Below are 19,555 nucleotides of genomic sequence, written 5' to 3' on the forward strand. Positions count from 1 at the left end.
ACTGTCTATTTCTGTTCAAACCATTTTTTATGACAATAGAGGTTAATTACAGCCAAACAATCACTCTGAAACTGAAAATGTAACTATTCCAAATGGAGAATATCAGTCTTTTGTTGTAATTAAATGAGATTTTGAAAATCCCCTTCTGTTTATTGACCTATTAACCTCCCCTTTCCCTACAGTTATTTTAAAATTGTGTGGCTAATTTGCCTCTAAACTTCCTTATGGTCTTTGCACATATTGTTTCACAGTCCTTTAATCTGGACTACCCAAGAAAAAAAATTGAGTTACTTATCATCTGGCTCAAGACACCAGGGTTTTCTTCGTTGTAAAATGACTAGATCTACTTTTTACTTCCAGCATCTTTGGGTAAAAACAATTTGAATCCAAATCTACAAATCTAGTCTGCCTAACATTGGACTCTGCTGATCTTACTTTGCAAACTAGTACCTCCAGCATTTTGGTGTGCTGTTATAGCTCAAATACACTCCTTGGATCCTTCTCTATAGTTAAGTTTGTGATGCTAGCATCCTGTACAATCCCAGGCAGAGTTTCAACCCCATATTCTACCCAGTTACTGACAATGGCATCATTTATGTCAAGGAAATTACAGAAGCTCGGTGAACGACAGCATACTTGGGGGCAAGGTTACTGGAAACAGCTGGTCATTAAGAGAACAGGCAACTGATGAAATTTTCTCGTGTGCTTAAAATTCCTTTTCACCTTTCAACCTCTATCATATTGAAATATTTTGCATTCCCTTTCACTAAACTTTATATTAAAGAGTAAATATATTAGTTTATTAAAAATAAGATATTCAATATATCTTATAAGACAATGAGAGGCATTGATCGTGTGGATAGCCAGAGGCTTTTCCCTAGAGCTGAAATGGCTAACACAAGGGGGCATAGTTTTAAGGTGCTTGGAAGTAGGTACAAGGGGGATGTCAGAGGTAAGTTTTTCATACAGAGAGTGTGTGTGTGGAATGTGCTGCCGTTGAAGGTAGTGGAGGCAGATACAATAGGGTCTTTTAAGAGATGCTTAGATAGGTACATAGAGCTTAGAAAAATAGAGGGCTATGTGGTAGGGAAATTGTAGGCAGCTTCTAGAGTAGGTTACATGGTCGGCACAATATTGCAGCCTGAAGGGCCTGTAATGTGCTGCAGATTTTCTGTTCTATACACGCTAAGGCAGCAATACATGGCAGATATAATGAGGCATGACGTTTACCACAACACACATATATTAAAGCCTGTAATATATACCCAGATTGCTAGTAAAAATAGGACAACAGAATTCTATCACACTAACCCTTAAAGAATTGATACTATCAATAGATATTGTATCCATCCTGTACTCAGATTCACATTTCAGTACACGGTACACAATCCCAAGAAGTATTTATCAACAGAAAAGGTCTGGCTACCAATTTTTATCCTCAATATTCTTCAGATCTTTTCAAGAATAAAGACATGCTCATAGATAGGTGAACAGGCAGCATGTTTCCCAATGCTAATAATCATTTTCATCAGTGGGTATCAAATGTCGAATCAGTTGAGTTTCTTTCAGCATCTATCAAATTATTTATTATGTAGAATTATATTTTTGCTGGATTTATTCAGTTTCTCTAACTCCATAATTGAAATTCAAAGCCAGAATGACCTCATTCCCAACTGGCTGGAACATTGCTTCAAAGTTGATTTTTCAACCAGCCAGGGAAGCAACTATGAATGTTTGCTCAATAGATTAAAATATCCAACTACTGTACCGGCACCACCTTCGGACAACAGCAATTTTAATGGAATATACAGGCAGACATTATAATCAGTGATCTATTGTGAGGCCATGTTAAAATCAGTTACAAATTTTATAGGTGATGCTCCAAACTGGAACTTAATTGTTTGTAAATTGATTGTGCAAGACAATTCATTGCTGAAATGTCAGAATGTATTCCATTATATTGCAGTTAAATGGAAATGAATAATTCATAGAGAGTAAAATAAAACATGCACTCATAGAACATTTCTCAAACCTGGGACTTCCTGGAGCACTTTAAACTTACTTAAGTATCTTTCGAAGCGTTGTCCCTGCTGTAATGAGGAAATTTGGAAGCTAATTTACGCACAGGCTTTACAAATAGCATTGTGATACTAACCTGATAAGCTTGCATATGATTTTTAAAATTTATTTTTATTTATTTTATTTAGACGTACAGCAGGGAAGCATGGTGAGCCCACTGTACCCAATTACCCTATTTGACCAATTAACCTACAAACCCGCATGTCTTCGGGACGTGGGAGAAAACGGTGTGGTCACAGGAGAATGTAAAAACTCCTTACAGACTGCGGCATAATAGAACCCAGGCTGTAGGGGTTGCAACAGCATTATGCTAATCACTACACCGTCATGCCACCCCAAATGATGGCAACTGTGAGATAAAGGAGGTAAATTTGTGAAATTTATTACCACAGGCAGCTGTGGAGGCCAGGCCTTCGGGTGTATTTAAGACAAAGCTTGATAGGTTCATGATTGAACATGGCATCAAAGGTTACGGGGAGAAGCCTGGGGAGTGGGGCTGAGGAGAAGAAAAAAGGATCAGCCGTGATTGAATGGTGGAGCAGACTCAACGGGCCAAATGGCCCAATTGCAGTAGATGTAGTGTATATGGATTTCAACAAGACATTTGACAAGGTACTCCATGCGAGGCTTATTGAGAAAGTAAGGAGGCATGGGATCCAAGGGGACATTGCTTTGTGGATCCAGAACTGGCTTGCCCACAGAAGGCAAAGAGTGGTTGTAGATGGATCATATTCTGCATGGAGGTTGGTCACCAGTGGTGTGCCTCAGGTATCTGTTCTAGGACCCCTACTCTTCATGATTTTTATAAATGACATGGATGAATAAGTGGAGGGATGGGTTAGTAAATTTGTTGATGACACAAAGGTTTGGGGTGTTGTGAATAGTGTGGAGGGCTGTCAGAGGTTACAGCGGGACACTGATAGGATGCAAAACTGGGCTGAGAAGTGGTAGATGGAGTTCAACCCAGATAAGTGTGAGGTGGTTCATTTTGGTAGGTCAAGTATGATGGCAGAATATAGTATTAATGGTAAGACTCTTGGCAGTGTGGAGGATCAGAGGAATCTTGGGGTCCAAGTCCATAGGACACTCAAAGCTGCTGCACAGGTTGACTCTGTGGTTGAGAAAGTATACAGTGCATTGGCTTTCATCAACCGTGGGATTGAGTTTAGGAGCCGAGAGGTAATGTTACAGCTATATAGGACCCTGGTCAGACCCCACTTGGAATACTGTGCTCAGTTCTGGTCACCTCGCTACAGGAAGGACGTGGAAACTACAGAAAGGGTGCAGAGGAGATTTACAAGGATGGTGCCTGGATTGGGGAGCATGCCTTACGAGAACAGGTTGAGTGAACTTGGCCTTTCTTCCTTGGAGGGATGGAGGATGAGAGGTGACCTGATAGAGGTGTATAAGATGATGACAGGCATTGATCGTGTGGATAGTCAGAGGCTTTTTCCCAGGGCTGAAATGGCTAGCACGAGAGGGCACAGTTTTAAGCTGCTTGGAAGTAGATACAAAGGAGATGTCAGGGGTAAGTTTTTTATGCAGAGAGTGGCGAGTGCATGTAATGGGCTGTCGGCGACAGCGGTGGAGGCTGATATGATAGGGTCTTTTAAGAGAGTCCTGGACAGGTACATGGAGCTCAGAGAAATAGAGGGCTATGGTAACCCTAGGTAATTTCTAAGGTAAGGACATGTTTGGTATAGCTTTGTCCTGTATTGTGCTGTAGATTTTCTATATTTCTCTGTTTCTAATTCTGCTCCTATGTCTTATGGTATTATAAATATTGGTTAGGAAAGCGGGATAATTTGTATTCTATTCCCTTTCTTTGAAAGAATGTCATCAAATTTTTCCTATCCACCCGAAAGACTAAATGGCCATCAGTTCCCCATCCACCTGAGAGAGTCAATAACCCTATTTCCTGTCCAACTGAGAGAGTAGGTTTCCTATTTCCTATCAACCTGAGAGAGTTGATGACCATCAGTTTCCGATCCACCTGAGAGTAGATGATCCTGTTTCCTATCCACCTGAGAGGGTAGACGACCAGCAGATTCCTGTCCACCTGAGACCAGATGACCATTAGCTCCCAATCCGTCAAAGAGAGTAGATGTTCATGGGTTTCCTATCCACCTAAGGTTTTCAATGACCCTGTTTCCTATCCACCTGTAAGAGCGATGACTATCTGTTTCCTATTCCTATCCTCCTTACCTCTGTTCTAAAGGGTCGCCCCTCAACTGTGAGGTTCTGCCCTCTAGTTCTGGATACTCCTACCATAGGAAATATCCTCTCCACATCCATCCTATCTACTCCTTTCAACATTTGGTATGTTTCAATGATATCCCCTCACATTCTTCTAAATACCAGTGAGTACAGGCCCAAAGCTGCAAATGCTCCTCATATGTTAATCCCTTCATTTTCAGAATCATCCTTGTGAACTTCCTCTGGACTCTCTCTAATGGCAACACACCTTTTCAGAGATATAGGGCCCAAAACTGTTGACAATACTCCGAGTGCGGTCTGACCAGTGTCTTATAAAACTCAGGATTTTCCCTTACCTTTATGTTCTATTCGCTTTGAAATAGATGTCAATATTGCATTTGCCTTCTTTACCATAGGTTCAACCCATAAATTAACCTTCTGGGAGCCTTGCACAAGGAGTTCTCAGTTCCTCTGTGTCTCTGATGTTTGAACCTTCTCCCCATTTAGATAATAGTCTGTACTATTGCTCCTTTCACCAAAACGCATTATCGTACATTTCCCAATTCCATCTGCCACTTTTTTGCTCATCCTTCCAACTTGTCTTAGTCCTGCTGCAATCATATTGCTTCCTCAGCATTACCTACCCCTCCACCTAACTTTGTATCATCCACAAACTTTGCCACAAAGCCACCAATTCCATTATCTAAATTACTGACAAACAATGTGAAAAGTAGTGGTACCAATACTGACCCGAGGAACCAGCAGCCAAACAGAAAAGGTCCCTTTTATTCACACTCGCAGCCTCCTGCCTATCAGCCATTCCGCTATCCATGCCAGTATCTTTCCTGTAATGCCATAGGCTTTTATCTTGTTAAGCAGCCTCATGTGTGGCACCTTATCAAATGTCTTCTGAAAATCCAAGTAAACTACATCCACTGCCTTTCCTTTGTCCACCCTGCTTATTACTTCCTCGAAGAACTCTAAGAGATTTGGCAGGTATGATTTCCCTTTACAGAAGACATGCTGACTTTGACCTATTTTATCATTAGTCTCTAAGTAAGGCGAAACATCATCCTAAATAGACTCCAGCACTTTCCCAACCACTGGTCTATAATTTCCTTTCCTTTGCCTTCCACCCTTCTTAAAGAGTGGAATGACATTTCCAATCTTTCAGTCGTCTGGGATCATGCCAAATCAAGTGATTTTTGAAAGATCATGACCAATGCATCCGTTATCTCTTCAACAACCTCTCTCAGGGCTCTGGGATGTATTCCATCTGATCCAGGTGACTTACCCACCTTAAGGCCTTTGAGTTTGCCTAGCACTCTTCCTTTGAAATAGTACTGGCACATGCTCGTGGTCCCTGACACACACACCTCTGGCACACTGCTAGTGTCTTCCACAGTGAAGACAGATGCAAAGTACCCACTAAGGTCACATGCCATTTCTTTGTCCCCATTCACTACCTGGTTCAATATCAACTCTCACCTCCCTTTTACTCCTTATATAACAAAAAAAAACTTTTAGTATCCTGCTTTATATTATTGGTTAGTCTACCCTCATATTTCATCTTTTCCCATCTTATAGCACTTTTGTTGCATTTTGTTGGATTTTAAAAGATACCTTATGATTTAATTTTTCACTCAATTTTACTACCTTATATGCCCTTTCCTTGGCTTTTATACAGTCCTTAACATCCTTTGTCAACCACGGTTGCCTACCCCTGCCATTTGAGAACTTCTTCCCCTGAAAGACATATCTATCCTGCGCCTTGTGAACTATTCCCCAAAACTTCAACTATCTCTGCTCTGCTGTCATTCCCGCCAGAATCCCCCTCCAATCCACTTGGGCAAGCTCCTCTCTCATGGCTCTGTAATTTCCTTTATTCCATTGCAATACAGATACAAGTGACTTGTGCTTCTCCCTCTCAAACTGCAGTAGGAATTCAATCATATTATGATCACTGTCTAAGGGTTCCTAATAAGATCCAGGATACTACACAACACCCAATCTAAGATAGCCTTTCCCCGAGTGGGCTCAAGCACAAGCTGCTCTAAAAAGCCAACTTGTTGGCATTCAACAAATTCCCTATCTTGCAATCACCAGCCTGATTTTCCCAATCCCCTTGCATATTGAAATCCCCATTATAATAGTGTCATTTCCATATTACATGTCATTCCCATATTACATGCCTTTTCCAGCACCCTTTGCAATCTCAACCTCACACCTTGGCTACTATTTGGAGGCCTATGATTCCCATGATGTTTTTTAACCCTTGCAATATCTTAATTCCACCGACAAAGATTCAACATTCTCTGACCCTATGCCAACTCTATTTCCTGTTGATCTGAGAGAATAGATGTCCCTGTTACCTATCCACACATTAAAGTAGATGACCAGCAGTTTCTTAACCACCTTTGAGAGCAAATGACTATCAGTTTCTTATCCACCTGGAGAGTAAATGATGCTCTATTTCTGCCCTCCTGAAAGGCCATCAGTTTGCTGTCTACCTGAGAGAGTAGATGACCATCAGTTTCCTTTCCACCTGAGAGAGTAGATGACCATCACTTTCCTATCCACCCGAGAAGGTAGATCAGTTTTATGTTTCAAACTTCTCTGACAGTACAGAGGTAGTGGAATAATCCAGGTGTAAGTCAAACTGGGGGTGGGGGATAGAGTATTTTTCTGAGGGCTGAAATGGCTAGCACGAGAGGGCACAGTTTTAAGGTGCTTGGAAGTATGTACAGAGGAGGTGTCAGGGTTAAGTTTTTTATGCGGAGAGTGGTGAGTGCGGAGAATGGGCTTCTGGCGATGGTGGTGGAGGTGGATAAGATAGGGTCTTTTAAGAGACTCCTGGACAGGTACATGGAGCTTAGAAAAATAGAGGGCTATGGGTAACCCTAGGTAATTCCTAAAGTAAGTACACGTTCGACACAGATTGTGGGCCGAAAGGCCTGTATTGTGCTGTAGGTTTTCTATGTTTCTAAATGAACACCAAAAACATCTTCACCGTTAATGTTTGACTTTGTTGCCTACCTCAACAGACTGATGTGTCACACTCATGACATAATCATTGATCCACAGCAGCAACCTTAGTCAACCGAATGGACAAACATTAGAAACATCAAGTGCATCAAAAAGTTACCAATTTTAAAAAGTAATGGTTCAGACTTAAACCGTTCATAGTACAAAGTTGTCACGGCTGAAAAATCACTGAAACTAAGTGTTGCCATATTGCAAACTTGGCAATGTAATACACTGCATCAGGTATTGATCCTTATCAAAATATCACTTAAGCTATCTCTGGAAGATTAATTAATTATCATGCCATTGGTAGATAGGGGTTCCCAGTGTGTTGCTGCCAGAAACCACAGGATATTTCTAGAATTTCTAGAAACATTACCCAGCAATACCTACATCAGATAGCAAATAAATTATTCTTCAAGGATCCTTGTCTCCCCGAAGATAAAGTGCATTGCTCAGTTTGTGTATTTTCACTGGAAAACTGACTGATGATGTATGACTTACCCCCATGCAAGCTGCTTCTTCTTTTGAGCCTGTTGAGAAGTTTCAGCCTCTTGTTTGGCTTTGGCAAAATCACGACAATCAACAGCTTTTGCTATTTGCACACCCAGCTATGGAAAGACCAAAAACCAATAGTTAAATGCAAAAGCTTATGCAAAATCAAAATTTATTCCAAGATAGCACATTTGCTTTCTTACCAGAAATCTGGTCATCAGCAAAATAATTATTAAATGGTCCTAACGTTTTTGTTGTTCTTTTTCACATCTATTCACAGTGAAGTTCATGAAGTGGTTGCAATTAACGTAAAAAGAGCTGAGTATTTTCAGTTCCAAAAAAATTCTCACTGAAACGCAAACTGTGTACAGATATGTAACAGAATTACACTATTGCCAAAGGCATAACTTGCCAAACCATTAAACTGAAGATTCAGCATTCCTCAGTTTCAACAAATATTTAGCTTCTTTGTTAACTTACCGGGGGGGGGGGGGGGGGGTACAAGAAGCAAGAAGGAAACCACAATAACTTGAAAGCTATGTGAAGCAATTTTTTTAAAGCACGAGGTTTGCCCCAGGCTGTTCACACGAATGGCCGTACATTTTCAGTATATTATGGTAAGAGTTGCTGTCCTAATATTCCAACCTACTCAATCTTCCTGCTTTACATATTTTTGTGTAAATTCAACCCCTTTTTTTTCAGATTTTTAGATTTGTTCTTGTGTTTAGGGTTTGCTGGCAAGTTCTCAACTGGTGATCAGCACTGTAATTCGGGATAGTGATGTTGGGGAAAGGGCTTAACCATCTCAGAAAACTGCTGTATTTTTGTGGCGATGATGTGATGCAGGAAGTGTATTTCTTTATTTCTTTATGACATAGAATGAGGCCATTTCAGCACATTGTGCTCATTCTGGTCACAAAGCTATCTATTACCTACGAATCTTGACTGCCTGAATCACATCCGACTATGCACAGGAATGCAAGAGGCTACAGAGACTGGTGAACTCAGCCAATTCCATCACAGGTTCAGTTCTTTCTACCACCGAGGACATGTCTCAGGAAGGAAGGCAGCCTGATTCATAAAGATCATTTTCTCATTGCAGGCATTAAGCATGAGATGACAGGAATCAGAGGACCCACAACCCAAGGCTCAACAATACCTTCTTCCTTATTAGTACTTGAACCGACCTCAGAAACCCTAATTCTACCCTGGATTACATTTCCCTCAACTTGCACTAATGTTGTTATGTTTCTTTTGTAGTGTAAGTTATGTATAATTTACGTCAATTTAATTTTTTTTGTCATGTTTGTAATGTACCTTGCTGCTGTAGCAAAAAAGCAAATGCTTATGACATTTAACCGTAGGAATTACATCCATGGCAATAAACTTGAATTTGAGCTTGTATTTTCCTTATCTAATGTCCCCACATTCCCATCAGGAGAGAGGTAAATTAGGATGGGAGGAAGGAAACTGGAGTAGTTGAGGTTAATTCATGTAGACACAGGGAGAAGGTGCAAAGTCCACACAGTGTGTCAGGTGAGCATTGAACCTGGGTCACTGGGGCTACAAGGCTGAACCACTGTTCCATCACATTGCTAACATTTTTAATGTGTCAACAAACCATCTGGAATAAACACCGCATTTCTCCTCTGCCCTCCCAAAGGCTCTGGCCCAGATTACTTGGGTACTGTGTATCGTGCAGTAGCACATTTGAAGGGTCACGCTCTATGTAAGACTGGGGCATATCTAACAGACTACGAGGCCAGCTCTATTCACAATTAACATGCATGAATTTTCAAAATTTTAGGAGGAATCAGTCAGGTTCAAAAACCCTTCTGGAATTCTCTCTGGCTCAGCCAGAAGGACTGAAGCCAAATTGGTTGCTCCAAGAGCTCATTCAGTTCAAACTTGGCTTGTGTGGTTTTTCAACTAAGTTATTAAAAATCAAATTTTCTTCTGGCATTTTGTTTCCCAGCTCTCTAGATCGTTTCTCAGCAAACTGTTTCTTTTCCAGTAGAGACATTTTGATTTTCACTGCTTTTCTCTCTAATAAGTTGTCCCAGGCTATGCACTTTGTATGTGACACATGACTTCACTTCTATCATCAGCACGCTCTAGCTGGCTGCCAGATGCACTAGGTTCACCTGGAGTAACTCCTACATCATTGGGAATCAACTGGCATTTTTGTACCTGACTTTGAACACTTAATGAAATTTAACTGCATTCACAAACCTGTTTACACAACTTACAGCTAATAATACTTCTGCCACAAAATTGCCTCTGGGCAATCCATGACAGCCTTATAACACTTCTAGAAATCCCATTCCTTGATTTGTTCAGCTTTGGATTTCATCAACCTCCCTCACTCTCTAGAAAATCTTCCTCAGAGCCTACCAGTGATTAAGCTTTTGGCTACCATATCTACTATCTGTGGTAATACACACAAACTGCTGCAGGAACTCAGCAGGTCAGGCAGCATCAATAAAAGGAATAAACAGATAATGTTTTGGGCCAAGACCCTTCATCAGGACTGAAATTGAAAGGGGAAGAAGTCAGAATAAAAAGGTTTGCTCAGCAATCTACCGTTTGTAAGTAATACTCTGTGAAGCACCCTCAGATGTTTGATTTCATTAAAGGCATTATACAAATCCAATCTGCAGATATCTACATCCTGACAGACCATGGCTCAGCTGGTAGATATCTACGTACTGTCAGACCATGGCTCAGCTGGTAGATATCTACGTCCTGTCAATCCATGGCTCATTTGGTAGATAACTCTGTACTGGCAGCCCATGGCTCAGTTGACTGAACTCCCATCACTAAATCAGATGTTGAGTTCAGAGTTGTGCTCCAGGTTCAAGGCCAAAATGCTAGCGTCATCCATCAGATGAATTATTAAACCAAGACTTTATCTCCACTCTACAGTAGAAATAAATGGTCTATGGCACACTTTCAAAGAAGATTAAAGATGAAGGTCTGTCACGAGCCTTGTGGCCCAGCAGGCCAGTGCTTATGCCGGTTTCCGTGGAGTGAAGCGACTGAGAGTACGAGGACAACCCCCCCCCCCGCCCCCGCCCCCGCCCCGGATAGGACGCCAGTCTATCGCGAGGTTAACCCCCAGCATTTTTGCTGGTGCCCATTTTCAGCTGGGTAGACTGGAGCGTTGTGTGGTTAAGTGCCTTGCTCAAGGACACACACGCTGCCTCGGCCGAGGTTCAAACCCACGACCACTTGGCCACGCGCCACTCCTTCAAAGAAGAGTAGGGGAGTTATTTCTGATATCTTGACATATTAATATTTACCTTGCACCCAACAACATAGCACTGCTTATGAAGATCCAGGTCTATAAATGGGCAATTTTGTCATGTTGTTAAATGAAAATACTGAAGGGTTACTGCAAGCATTCAGTTGAATAATTTGAAAGATAAAGATTTTATATTAATCTCCCTAGATCATTCTTTTATTTTTCTTTTCTCCCATGGGAAAGAAAGCATTTTGCATCTTCGTTACTGGTGGTACAGGTCTGAACAAATATTAATGAAAAATGCATGGATATTCTTCCTTCTATTATAACTTAAGAACCAACCATTTCTGCTCATGAAGGAATAGTATTCAAACAAACTATCAGGGTAATTGTCTAAAAACAAGATTGTCCACACACATTAAAATATATAGCAGATAACTCATTAGAGGAGAGAACAGAGCAGGGGAGGGGAATGTTGACAATCTTTGGACACTATTTTCCAAAATTGAAAAGCACAATAAATTAAAAAGTCCTTGAATGATTAATTTCCTTCTAAAGCATAATTTGTTTAATCAATTTTATGATTATGCAGTTAAACCTACAGGTATTTATGTATTACAGGTTCACTGTGGAACTGCCAACATAACCAGCCTCACCCAAGTCAATGTTCCTATTACTGAGTAACTTGAAGGTGACATAAGCATATTGAATTTATTTCCAATCAGACAATCATCATATCAGTATATTTTTACTCTGATATTATGGGACCTTTAAAATACATTCAACATCTCACGCAAAATAAGCTGAATCTGTCAGTAACTTTAATTAATGGCTGCAAACTGGAAAATAATGCACTCAATTAAGAATTATCAGGATTTCTTGCAGCATCTCACTAACATTCAACGATGATTGAAAGTCATACAGAACACATTGGTCCAGCTCCTCATGTACAACCAGAAATAACTGCACATGACAAAGCAGGTTTCTCAAAAATTAATAAAGGCATTTCAAGTTCAGTATATTATTACTATGGCTTTTTGGCCAACAGCAATTATATTTAAGATCTAAAAAAATACACTCAACAATTTATTTTACAAATGCAAGAAAGAGTGCTCACTATTTTCATCTATCACAAATCAAATGCACGTGCCAATGCTTTCTGATTCCTTGCAAAGTTCAAAAGTTCGAAGTAAGTTTATTATCAGTTCAGTGATGGGGTGAGTGAAGTTATCCCCTCTGGTTTAAGAGCCTGAAGGTTGAGGGACAATAACTGTTCCTGAACCTAGTGGTGTGGGTCCTAAGGCTCCTGTATCTTCTTCCTGATGGTAGCAGCAAGAAGAGAGTATGGTCTGGGTGGTGGGACTCCTTGATGATGGATACTGCTTTCCTGCAACAGCACTTCGTGCAGATGTACTCAATAGAGGGGAGGGCTTTACCCAAGATAGACTGTATCCACTGCTTTTTGTAGGCCTTTCTATTCAAGGGCATTGGTGTTTCCATGCCAGGCTGTGATGCAGCCAGTCAATATACTCTCCGCCCCACATCTACAGAGGTCTGTCAAAGTTTTAGGTGTCATGCTGAATCTTTACAAACTTCTAAGAAAGTAGAAGAACTGCCATGCTTTCTGCTGGACCCAGGAAAGCTCCTCTGAAATGATAACATTAAGGAATTTAAAGTTACTGATTCTCTCCACCTCTGATACCCTGATGAGGACCAGCTCATGGACCTCCAGTTACCTCCTTCTGAAGTCAATAATCAGCTCCTTCGCCTTGCTGACATTGAATAAGAGGTTATGGCACCACTCAGCCAAAGATAGTGGTGTTATCAGCAAATTTAAATATGGCATTGGAGCTGTGCTTAGCCTCATACCCATAAGTATAAAGTGAGCAGAAGAGGTGGCGAAGCACACAATCTTGTGGTGCACCTGTGCTGATGGAGATTGTGGAGGAGATGTTGTTGCTAATCCCAACTGACTGGGGTCTGACTGTAAGTGCAGAAATTGAGGATCCAGTTGCACAAGGAGCAACTGAGGAGAAGGTCTTGAAGCTTACTGGTTATTTTTTGAGTGGATGCTATTATTGAATGCTGATCTGTAGTCAATGAAGACATCCTGATGTATGCACCTTCGCTGTCCAGATGTTCCAGGGTTGACTGAAGAGCAAATGAAATGGCACCTGCAGTTGACCTGTTGTGACGGCAGGCAAAATGGAGCAGAACAAAGTTGTTTCTCAGGCAGGAGTTGATATGTTTCATCACCAACCTCTCAAAGCACTTCATCAGAATGGATGTACAGTAAAAGCTACTGGATGAGGCAGGTTACCATGTTCTTCTTAGGCACTGGCATAACTGAAGCCTGCTTGAAGCAGGTGGCTATCTCAGACTGCCAAAGCACGAGGTTAAAGATCTCAGTGAACATTCCAGCCAGTTGATCAGTGCAGACATTTAGTAATTGGTCAGGTACCCCATCTGGGCTAGATGCTTTCTGTGGGTTCATCCTCCTGAAAGATGCTCTCACGTCAGCCTCAGAGACTGAAATGATAGGATCATGGGTCTGCGGGAGTCTATGAAGGTGCCTCCATGTTTTAACAGTCAAGGCAAGCATAAAGGGCATTGAGCTCATCTGCGAGTGAAGCCTTGTCACCTGTGCTACTTGGTGTCACTTTGTAGGAGGTGATAGCATTCAAGCCCTGCCACAGCTGTTGAGCATTCTTCAGTGATTCAGGTAAAGTCCAGAATAGCCACTTTGCATGTGAAATGATTTTCCAGAAATCGTACCTGGACTTCCTGTATCTTATTTCAGCACCAGACGTGAACAGCGCTTATCTTCCCTCAGTAGATTGTGGGAAGACGCTGAATGATTTTGTGGGGACACAATCATCTATGGCTGTTTTTATATAGCCCATAATAACTGTGGCGTATTGGTTCCGATCCTCTCATGAGTCCTTGAACACAGCCCAGTCCACCAACTCAAAAGCAATCCTGTAGCTACTCCTCTGCCTCCTGTATGGAAGGATTGGCATTCCTAATGTTGTAAAGCAGTGGTCAAATTTATTAGGACCTCTGGTGCGGGAGGTGATGTGCTGATGATTACTGGGCAGAGATGTCTTCAAACAAGCCTGATTGAAGTCCCCAAATATGATTTGAAAGGAATCAGGGTAGGCTGTTTCTTGTTTGCTGATAGTGGCACTTAATACATCAAGTGCTTGCTTAACATTGGCCTACGGCGGCAGATAAGCTGTGGTCAGGATCATGGTGAAGAACTCTCTTGGTAAGTAAAATGGTTGGCACTTAATCATCAGATGTTCCAGGTAGGGAGAACAAGGGTGCATGAGACTGCTGTGTCCGAGCACCACAAAGAGATTATCATAAAACATGGACCTCCTTTTGCCTTCTCCAGTATGTCTGGAGTGAGCCATGTCTCCATGAAACAGAGAATACAGCAATTCCTCATTTCCCTCTGATACAGTAATCTTGCCCTTAGGTCCTCAACATTGTTCTCCAGTGACTGTACATTCGCTAACAAGATGCCGGGTGGAGGAAGTTACATATCCCTTCATTTTAGCCTGACTTGGAGTCCTCCCCTCCTCCCTCTCTTTCAGCTATGGTGATGTACCTTCGTCTGCTTAAAGCATGCCTGAGAGTTAAGTCCACTGAGTCATTCAGAAGATTGTGAAATAGCTTGTTTGTTAAGAATGCTCAAAAGTACTTTCCTTAAAAGGGTATTAGAGACTGCAGATTGCAGTAAGATTAGTTCAAAAAATGTATATTTGAAAGTTTTATAAGCTGCCCACAACACGGCATCGTGGTTTACCAGTGCCATCCTGCCAAAAGGAATTTCAGAAATTATAACATTATTCACTATGGTAAGATCACTGAATTTTCAGCTTTGTTGTGTAAACAGAGAAAATTTTTTGAATTTCATGTAACAAATGCTACTATAAATATGTATCATATTCCATTTCAATACACTTGTAGACCATTCGTCGATTCATATAATGATTAGCAAGCATTTTAAATAACAAAAACCTATACATTTTAAATATTTAATGCATTCATATTCAGTGTACATGATTTTTATTCAGTTCATTAACTTTTATGTGCATGTTAATAACAGAAAGAACCGAAAACATGTGCCTTAATATGCACTAAATGTGCACTACAGTGCCACCACTGGCAGGGTATGGTTTCACCCCATACACAATTTACAGTATGCTGCACAAATCTGTTCATAAGAATGAATGAGTTACACCTACATACCCCAGTTCAATTGCCAGAGCCACCCTAGGAATGACAAAGAAGCTGGAAAACTTGTTGGATCTGCTCTGTTCACGAGTTTCCAAATTTACTTCACGGCAAGTGTACTAGAAACTTCAGTTCCCTGGGTTCCAGAAAGATAATAACAGGAAAGAAGGAACAGATCCAAGTTCCAAGTTCCAATGATTTGGTCAGACTTCATATTAAAATGTAAATCAGACATTATTATCTAATATTGTGGCTTTCTGGAGAGACAATAAAAGACCATAAGACCATAAGATAGAGGAGCAGAATTCAGCCATTTGGCCCAGTGAGTCTGCTCCACCATTTCATCAAGGCTGATCCAATTTTCTCTCAGCCCCAATCTCCTGCTTTCTCCCTGTAACCCTTCATGCCCTGATCAATCAAGAATCAAAAATGCCCCTCTATTCTGAGACTGTCCTCCCTTGTTTTAGATTCTCCCACCAGAGGAAACATCAACTCCACATCCACTCCATCAAGCCCACTCAATAGGTTTCAATGAGGTCATCCCTCATTCTTCTGAATTTTAGTGAATACAGGCCCAGAGCTATCAAAAATTCTTCATATGACAAGTCATTCAATCCTGGAATAATTTTCATGAACTTCCTTTGAAACCTCTCCAGTTTCAGCACATCTTTTCTAAGATAAGGGGCCCAAGACTGCTCACAATACTGTAACTGAGGCCTTACCGGTGCTTTATAAAGTCTCAGCATTACATCTTTGCTTTTATATTCCAGTCCTCTTGAAATGAATGCTAACATTGCATTTGCCTTCCTTACCACAGACTCAACCTGCAAATTAACCTTCAGGGAATCTTGCGCAAGGATTCTAAGTCACTTTGCATCTTAGTTTTTTGTATATTCTTTCCGTTTAGAAAAAAGTCAACCCTTTCATTTCTTCTACCAAAGTTTCCTGTGTCCTGCACCTTGGGTGTAAATACCTCTCTATATGTTTTAACTATCATCTTTTCAGCCTTTCAAATGATCCGGAGTTCATCTGGTTTCAGCTCCAGCTCCTTAACATGGATTGTTAGAAGCTGGAGCTAGATGCATTTCTTGCAGTTACAGTCATCAGGGAGACTGGCGGTCTCCCTGTCTTCCCACATCGCGCAAGAGAAACATTCAACTATACTGCCTGGCATTTCTACTGTCCTGGGTGAGCAGTGAAGGAGAAAAAAAGGACTTAACCTCAAGCTTTTCATTTTTTTTTTGCCCTCATGCGAGGCTTCTCTGACTGAAGCCTCTCTTTATGGAAGCCACAAAGAGCTAAAGCCTCAAATTCACCACTCTGACTCTGTCCACACGAACAACAGCCACGACGACAAAGGGACACTGATTTTCAATATTAGGGACCTTAAATATTAAGACCAGGAATTTGTGGTTTGACTTAATCTCTCCAACTAGGTCTCACTCTTGGTTATTCTTGGTTAACTTGGTGTTTTTTTAATAATTTAATACATGAATTGAGGAATACCAGTGAAGATTTGTTTCCTTAATTTCATTACAAAACAAAGAAAATCATAAAAAGAATACTCAGAAATTGCAAGCGTGTCATTCCAAGTTCTAATATGAACACAATTTAGAAGCACTTGTCTATAATTTAACACAAACTACCAATGAATAGGAGTGGCACATTGTTATGGCTGTTCTTAGAGATAGACCTTAAAACTGAGATCTCTGTCTGTGCTTCTTATATATGTTTCAAAAGCATTACAATCTTTTGATGAACCGAAAGGATGACAGAAATCTTTTGTGGGATGAAGACTTGCAGTGGCTACTTTCAATTAAATTTGTTTTTATATATAAATCATTACAGTTACAGTTCTAAAGGGATGTTCAGAACTGTAACTGTAATGATTCATATATAAAAGCAGGTACCTTTAACTTGAGCTGGAATGGTACAGTAATAAGAAGCATAGCCTTTCTTATAGCATTCAGCTACAAAGAACACAAAATTAGATAGATTTGATCAATTAACAGATAAGCAAAATGTCCACTGAGATTTTTCAATGACTGTAAAACTCAAGATTTTAAATTCTCTTAATAATTTGTCACAAATTATAACTCTTCAATTCTGCTAATGTCTTTGAAATACTTGCATGAATTAGGTTTTTAATACCTCAATTCAACTGAAGTACTATTTTCCAGCACTCATAGTATGTAATATTTTTCATTGCCTTTACACGACATTATGGAAATTTTGGTAAACAGTGGAAAATGCAATGCAGGCCGAGGAAGCTATGGTCAAAGTAATATTGTGTCACATCATTGTGCAGATCAGATGGGAATGGAGGGTGGAGAGGACAGAGTCTGAGCACGCAGTAAGAGAACTGAACTCCAAAGGCTTTTTATCACTGTATTTCAGGAACCAAGGGTGTAAAATGTTCTAATTTGGGTTATATTAAAAGCCATAAAAGGTCTTTCAGAAAGATTAATGGTACTTTCTTGGATTGAAGATAAGGGTTTTAGCTGGCTGGAAATACAAGGTTTTTGCTGGGCCCTTGAGGCATTCATCTATACAGCCACTTGGAAGCGTCTGCATAACCTCCAGCTAATGAACAGTAAAGATTTTTTCACCAAAATTCCTCATAATTTAATAACAAGAATACTATTAAATCCAATGGGGATGGGGAAATAATGTTATTAATAAATTGTTATTAATAATTCAGAGAGGTTCACTGGTTGTTTTAAAACAAACATTTTTGAAGTAGAAACTCTGCTGTGATTTGTGTGTTAAATTATGTTATCAGTTCAGTCTGTGGTTTCCTTGATTGTCTTTACTGGAACTCTGCATTAATGTCTATGCAAGTTACCTAGGAGACCAAACAGATCAAAGAGACAAAACTCCAATGTCTGATTAATCAGCCTACAAACGGCTTATTTTTTTTTTGCCTTCATGCAAGTATGAAAATTAGATTCTGGGAACGGTACATTGTGCAGATTTGTTCATTCTTATCAGAACAAAGCATGCAGCAGCTTATTTCATGGATCACTAGCCCAGTTGTCAATGCAACACTGAGCAGGTGACAGCTCTTCATTTCATAGGTTGAACAAAATTAGTGAAATTCAGTGTAAATTAGCCTTTCATCTTGTAGGTAATATGGCAGATTTTCAATTTCCAGGGTCTATACGCTAAAAAGTCTAAAATATTCTTATCCTTCCTCCCTCCAACAAATACATAGCTGGCGCCCATGTTTTCACATGTTCTTTATCTCCGCTCTTCCAAGTGAGAAAAAGCTTATTAGTTTGCTTTGAACTTCAATCGCATTTACAACAACAGTTTTATAAGCTAATTAGAAAAACAGATTAATTAATGACTAACTAGTAATAAAATGGCAATCAGGAAGAAAGAAACAGAGGGTGCTAAGCTTCAACTACCATCAATTAATACCTCATTACAAACAAATTATATATGTATTTTGCTGTGGGCTTCAATTTACTGAAAAATGACTGCAATTAAAAAGAGAAAACATGTTGCTTAATTAAACTGCAAAAAATCAATAGCACAAAAAAAGGCTTTGCCTACCTCGGCAATTAGTAGAATACAATAAAACTAATTCTGTTGCTTGACTTTCTTAGCCTATTATTGAAGCTCAATAACATGCTCCACTAATTTAAAACTAAAATCACAAGAGGAAGTCTTCCTCACATTCAAAAACATTTAAAAAAATTATTCTTTACATTTTTGCCTACTTACCTTAGAGTTTATTGACGTTGAATAACTCTGCAAAGTGTGACAAAACCTTTAACTAGTGATCACCTTCATGAACTTGACTGAACTAATCAAATACAATCTACTGTTAATTATTCCTGGTTATAAATAACATCCATGCCCTAAATTCAGCCTTAAAAAGTGATGTTTAAAACAAGCCCGCAATGTGTTAAATTCAAGGACTACATGAGTGGTATTATCTTCATAAATGTAACAAAGTCTCATAGCAAATCTTTTTAATGAACCATAAACTGTTTTTTACTGAAAACAACAACTAACAGCTTTTAGTATGCTGGTGCAATTTAAAAGTTAATTGCATATTTGACTTTCAACCATCATACCATTCAAAATGCATAAGCGAAGTTAATTCTTGGGATGTTTTTAATTTACTGTTACCTGTTGTCAGAGTAATTGGCTAATCAAAAAATGCAAAACCAAGTTATTTATTTTTGACTATTAATCTTAATTGCCAAGATCTTGCCACTGTAATTCTGCAGAAGCTAAAATTAATCTATTGACCTACAAAATACT

At 39.9% G+C, this 19,555-nt stretch overlaps 1 protein-coding gene across 8 annotated transcripts in view; it reads right to left on the reverse strand.

Annotated features, from left to right (window-relative positions):
- fam204a (family with sequence similarity 204 member A) overlaps positions 1-19,555 on the reverse strand; it is an 81,286-nt gene that overhangs the window by 2,323 nt on the left and 59,408 nt on the right. For all 8 annotated transcript variants that reach the window (XM_072239628.1, XM_072239631.1, XM_072239623.1 and 5 more), the window contains one exon: positions 7,804-7,910. In XM_072239628.1, the coding sequence (XP_072095729.1) occupies positions 7,804-7,910 (107 nt within the window). The remainder of the gene's footprint in view (positions 1-7,803; positions 7,911-19,555) is intronic.

Source organism: Mobula birostris, chromosome 21 (assembly GCF_030028105.1).
Source record: "Mobula birostris isolate sMobBir1 chromosome 21, sMobBir1.hap1, whole genome shotgun sequence".
Taxonomy (NCBI): Eukaryota; Metazoa; Chordata; class Chondrichthyes; order Myliobatiformes; family Myliobatidae; genus Mobula; species Mobula birostris.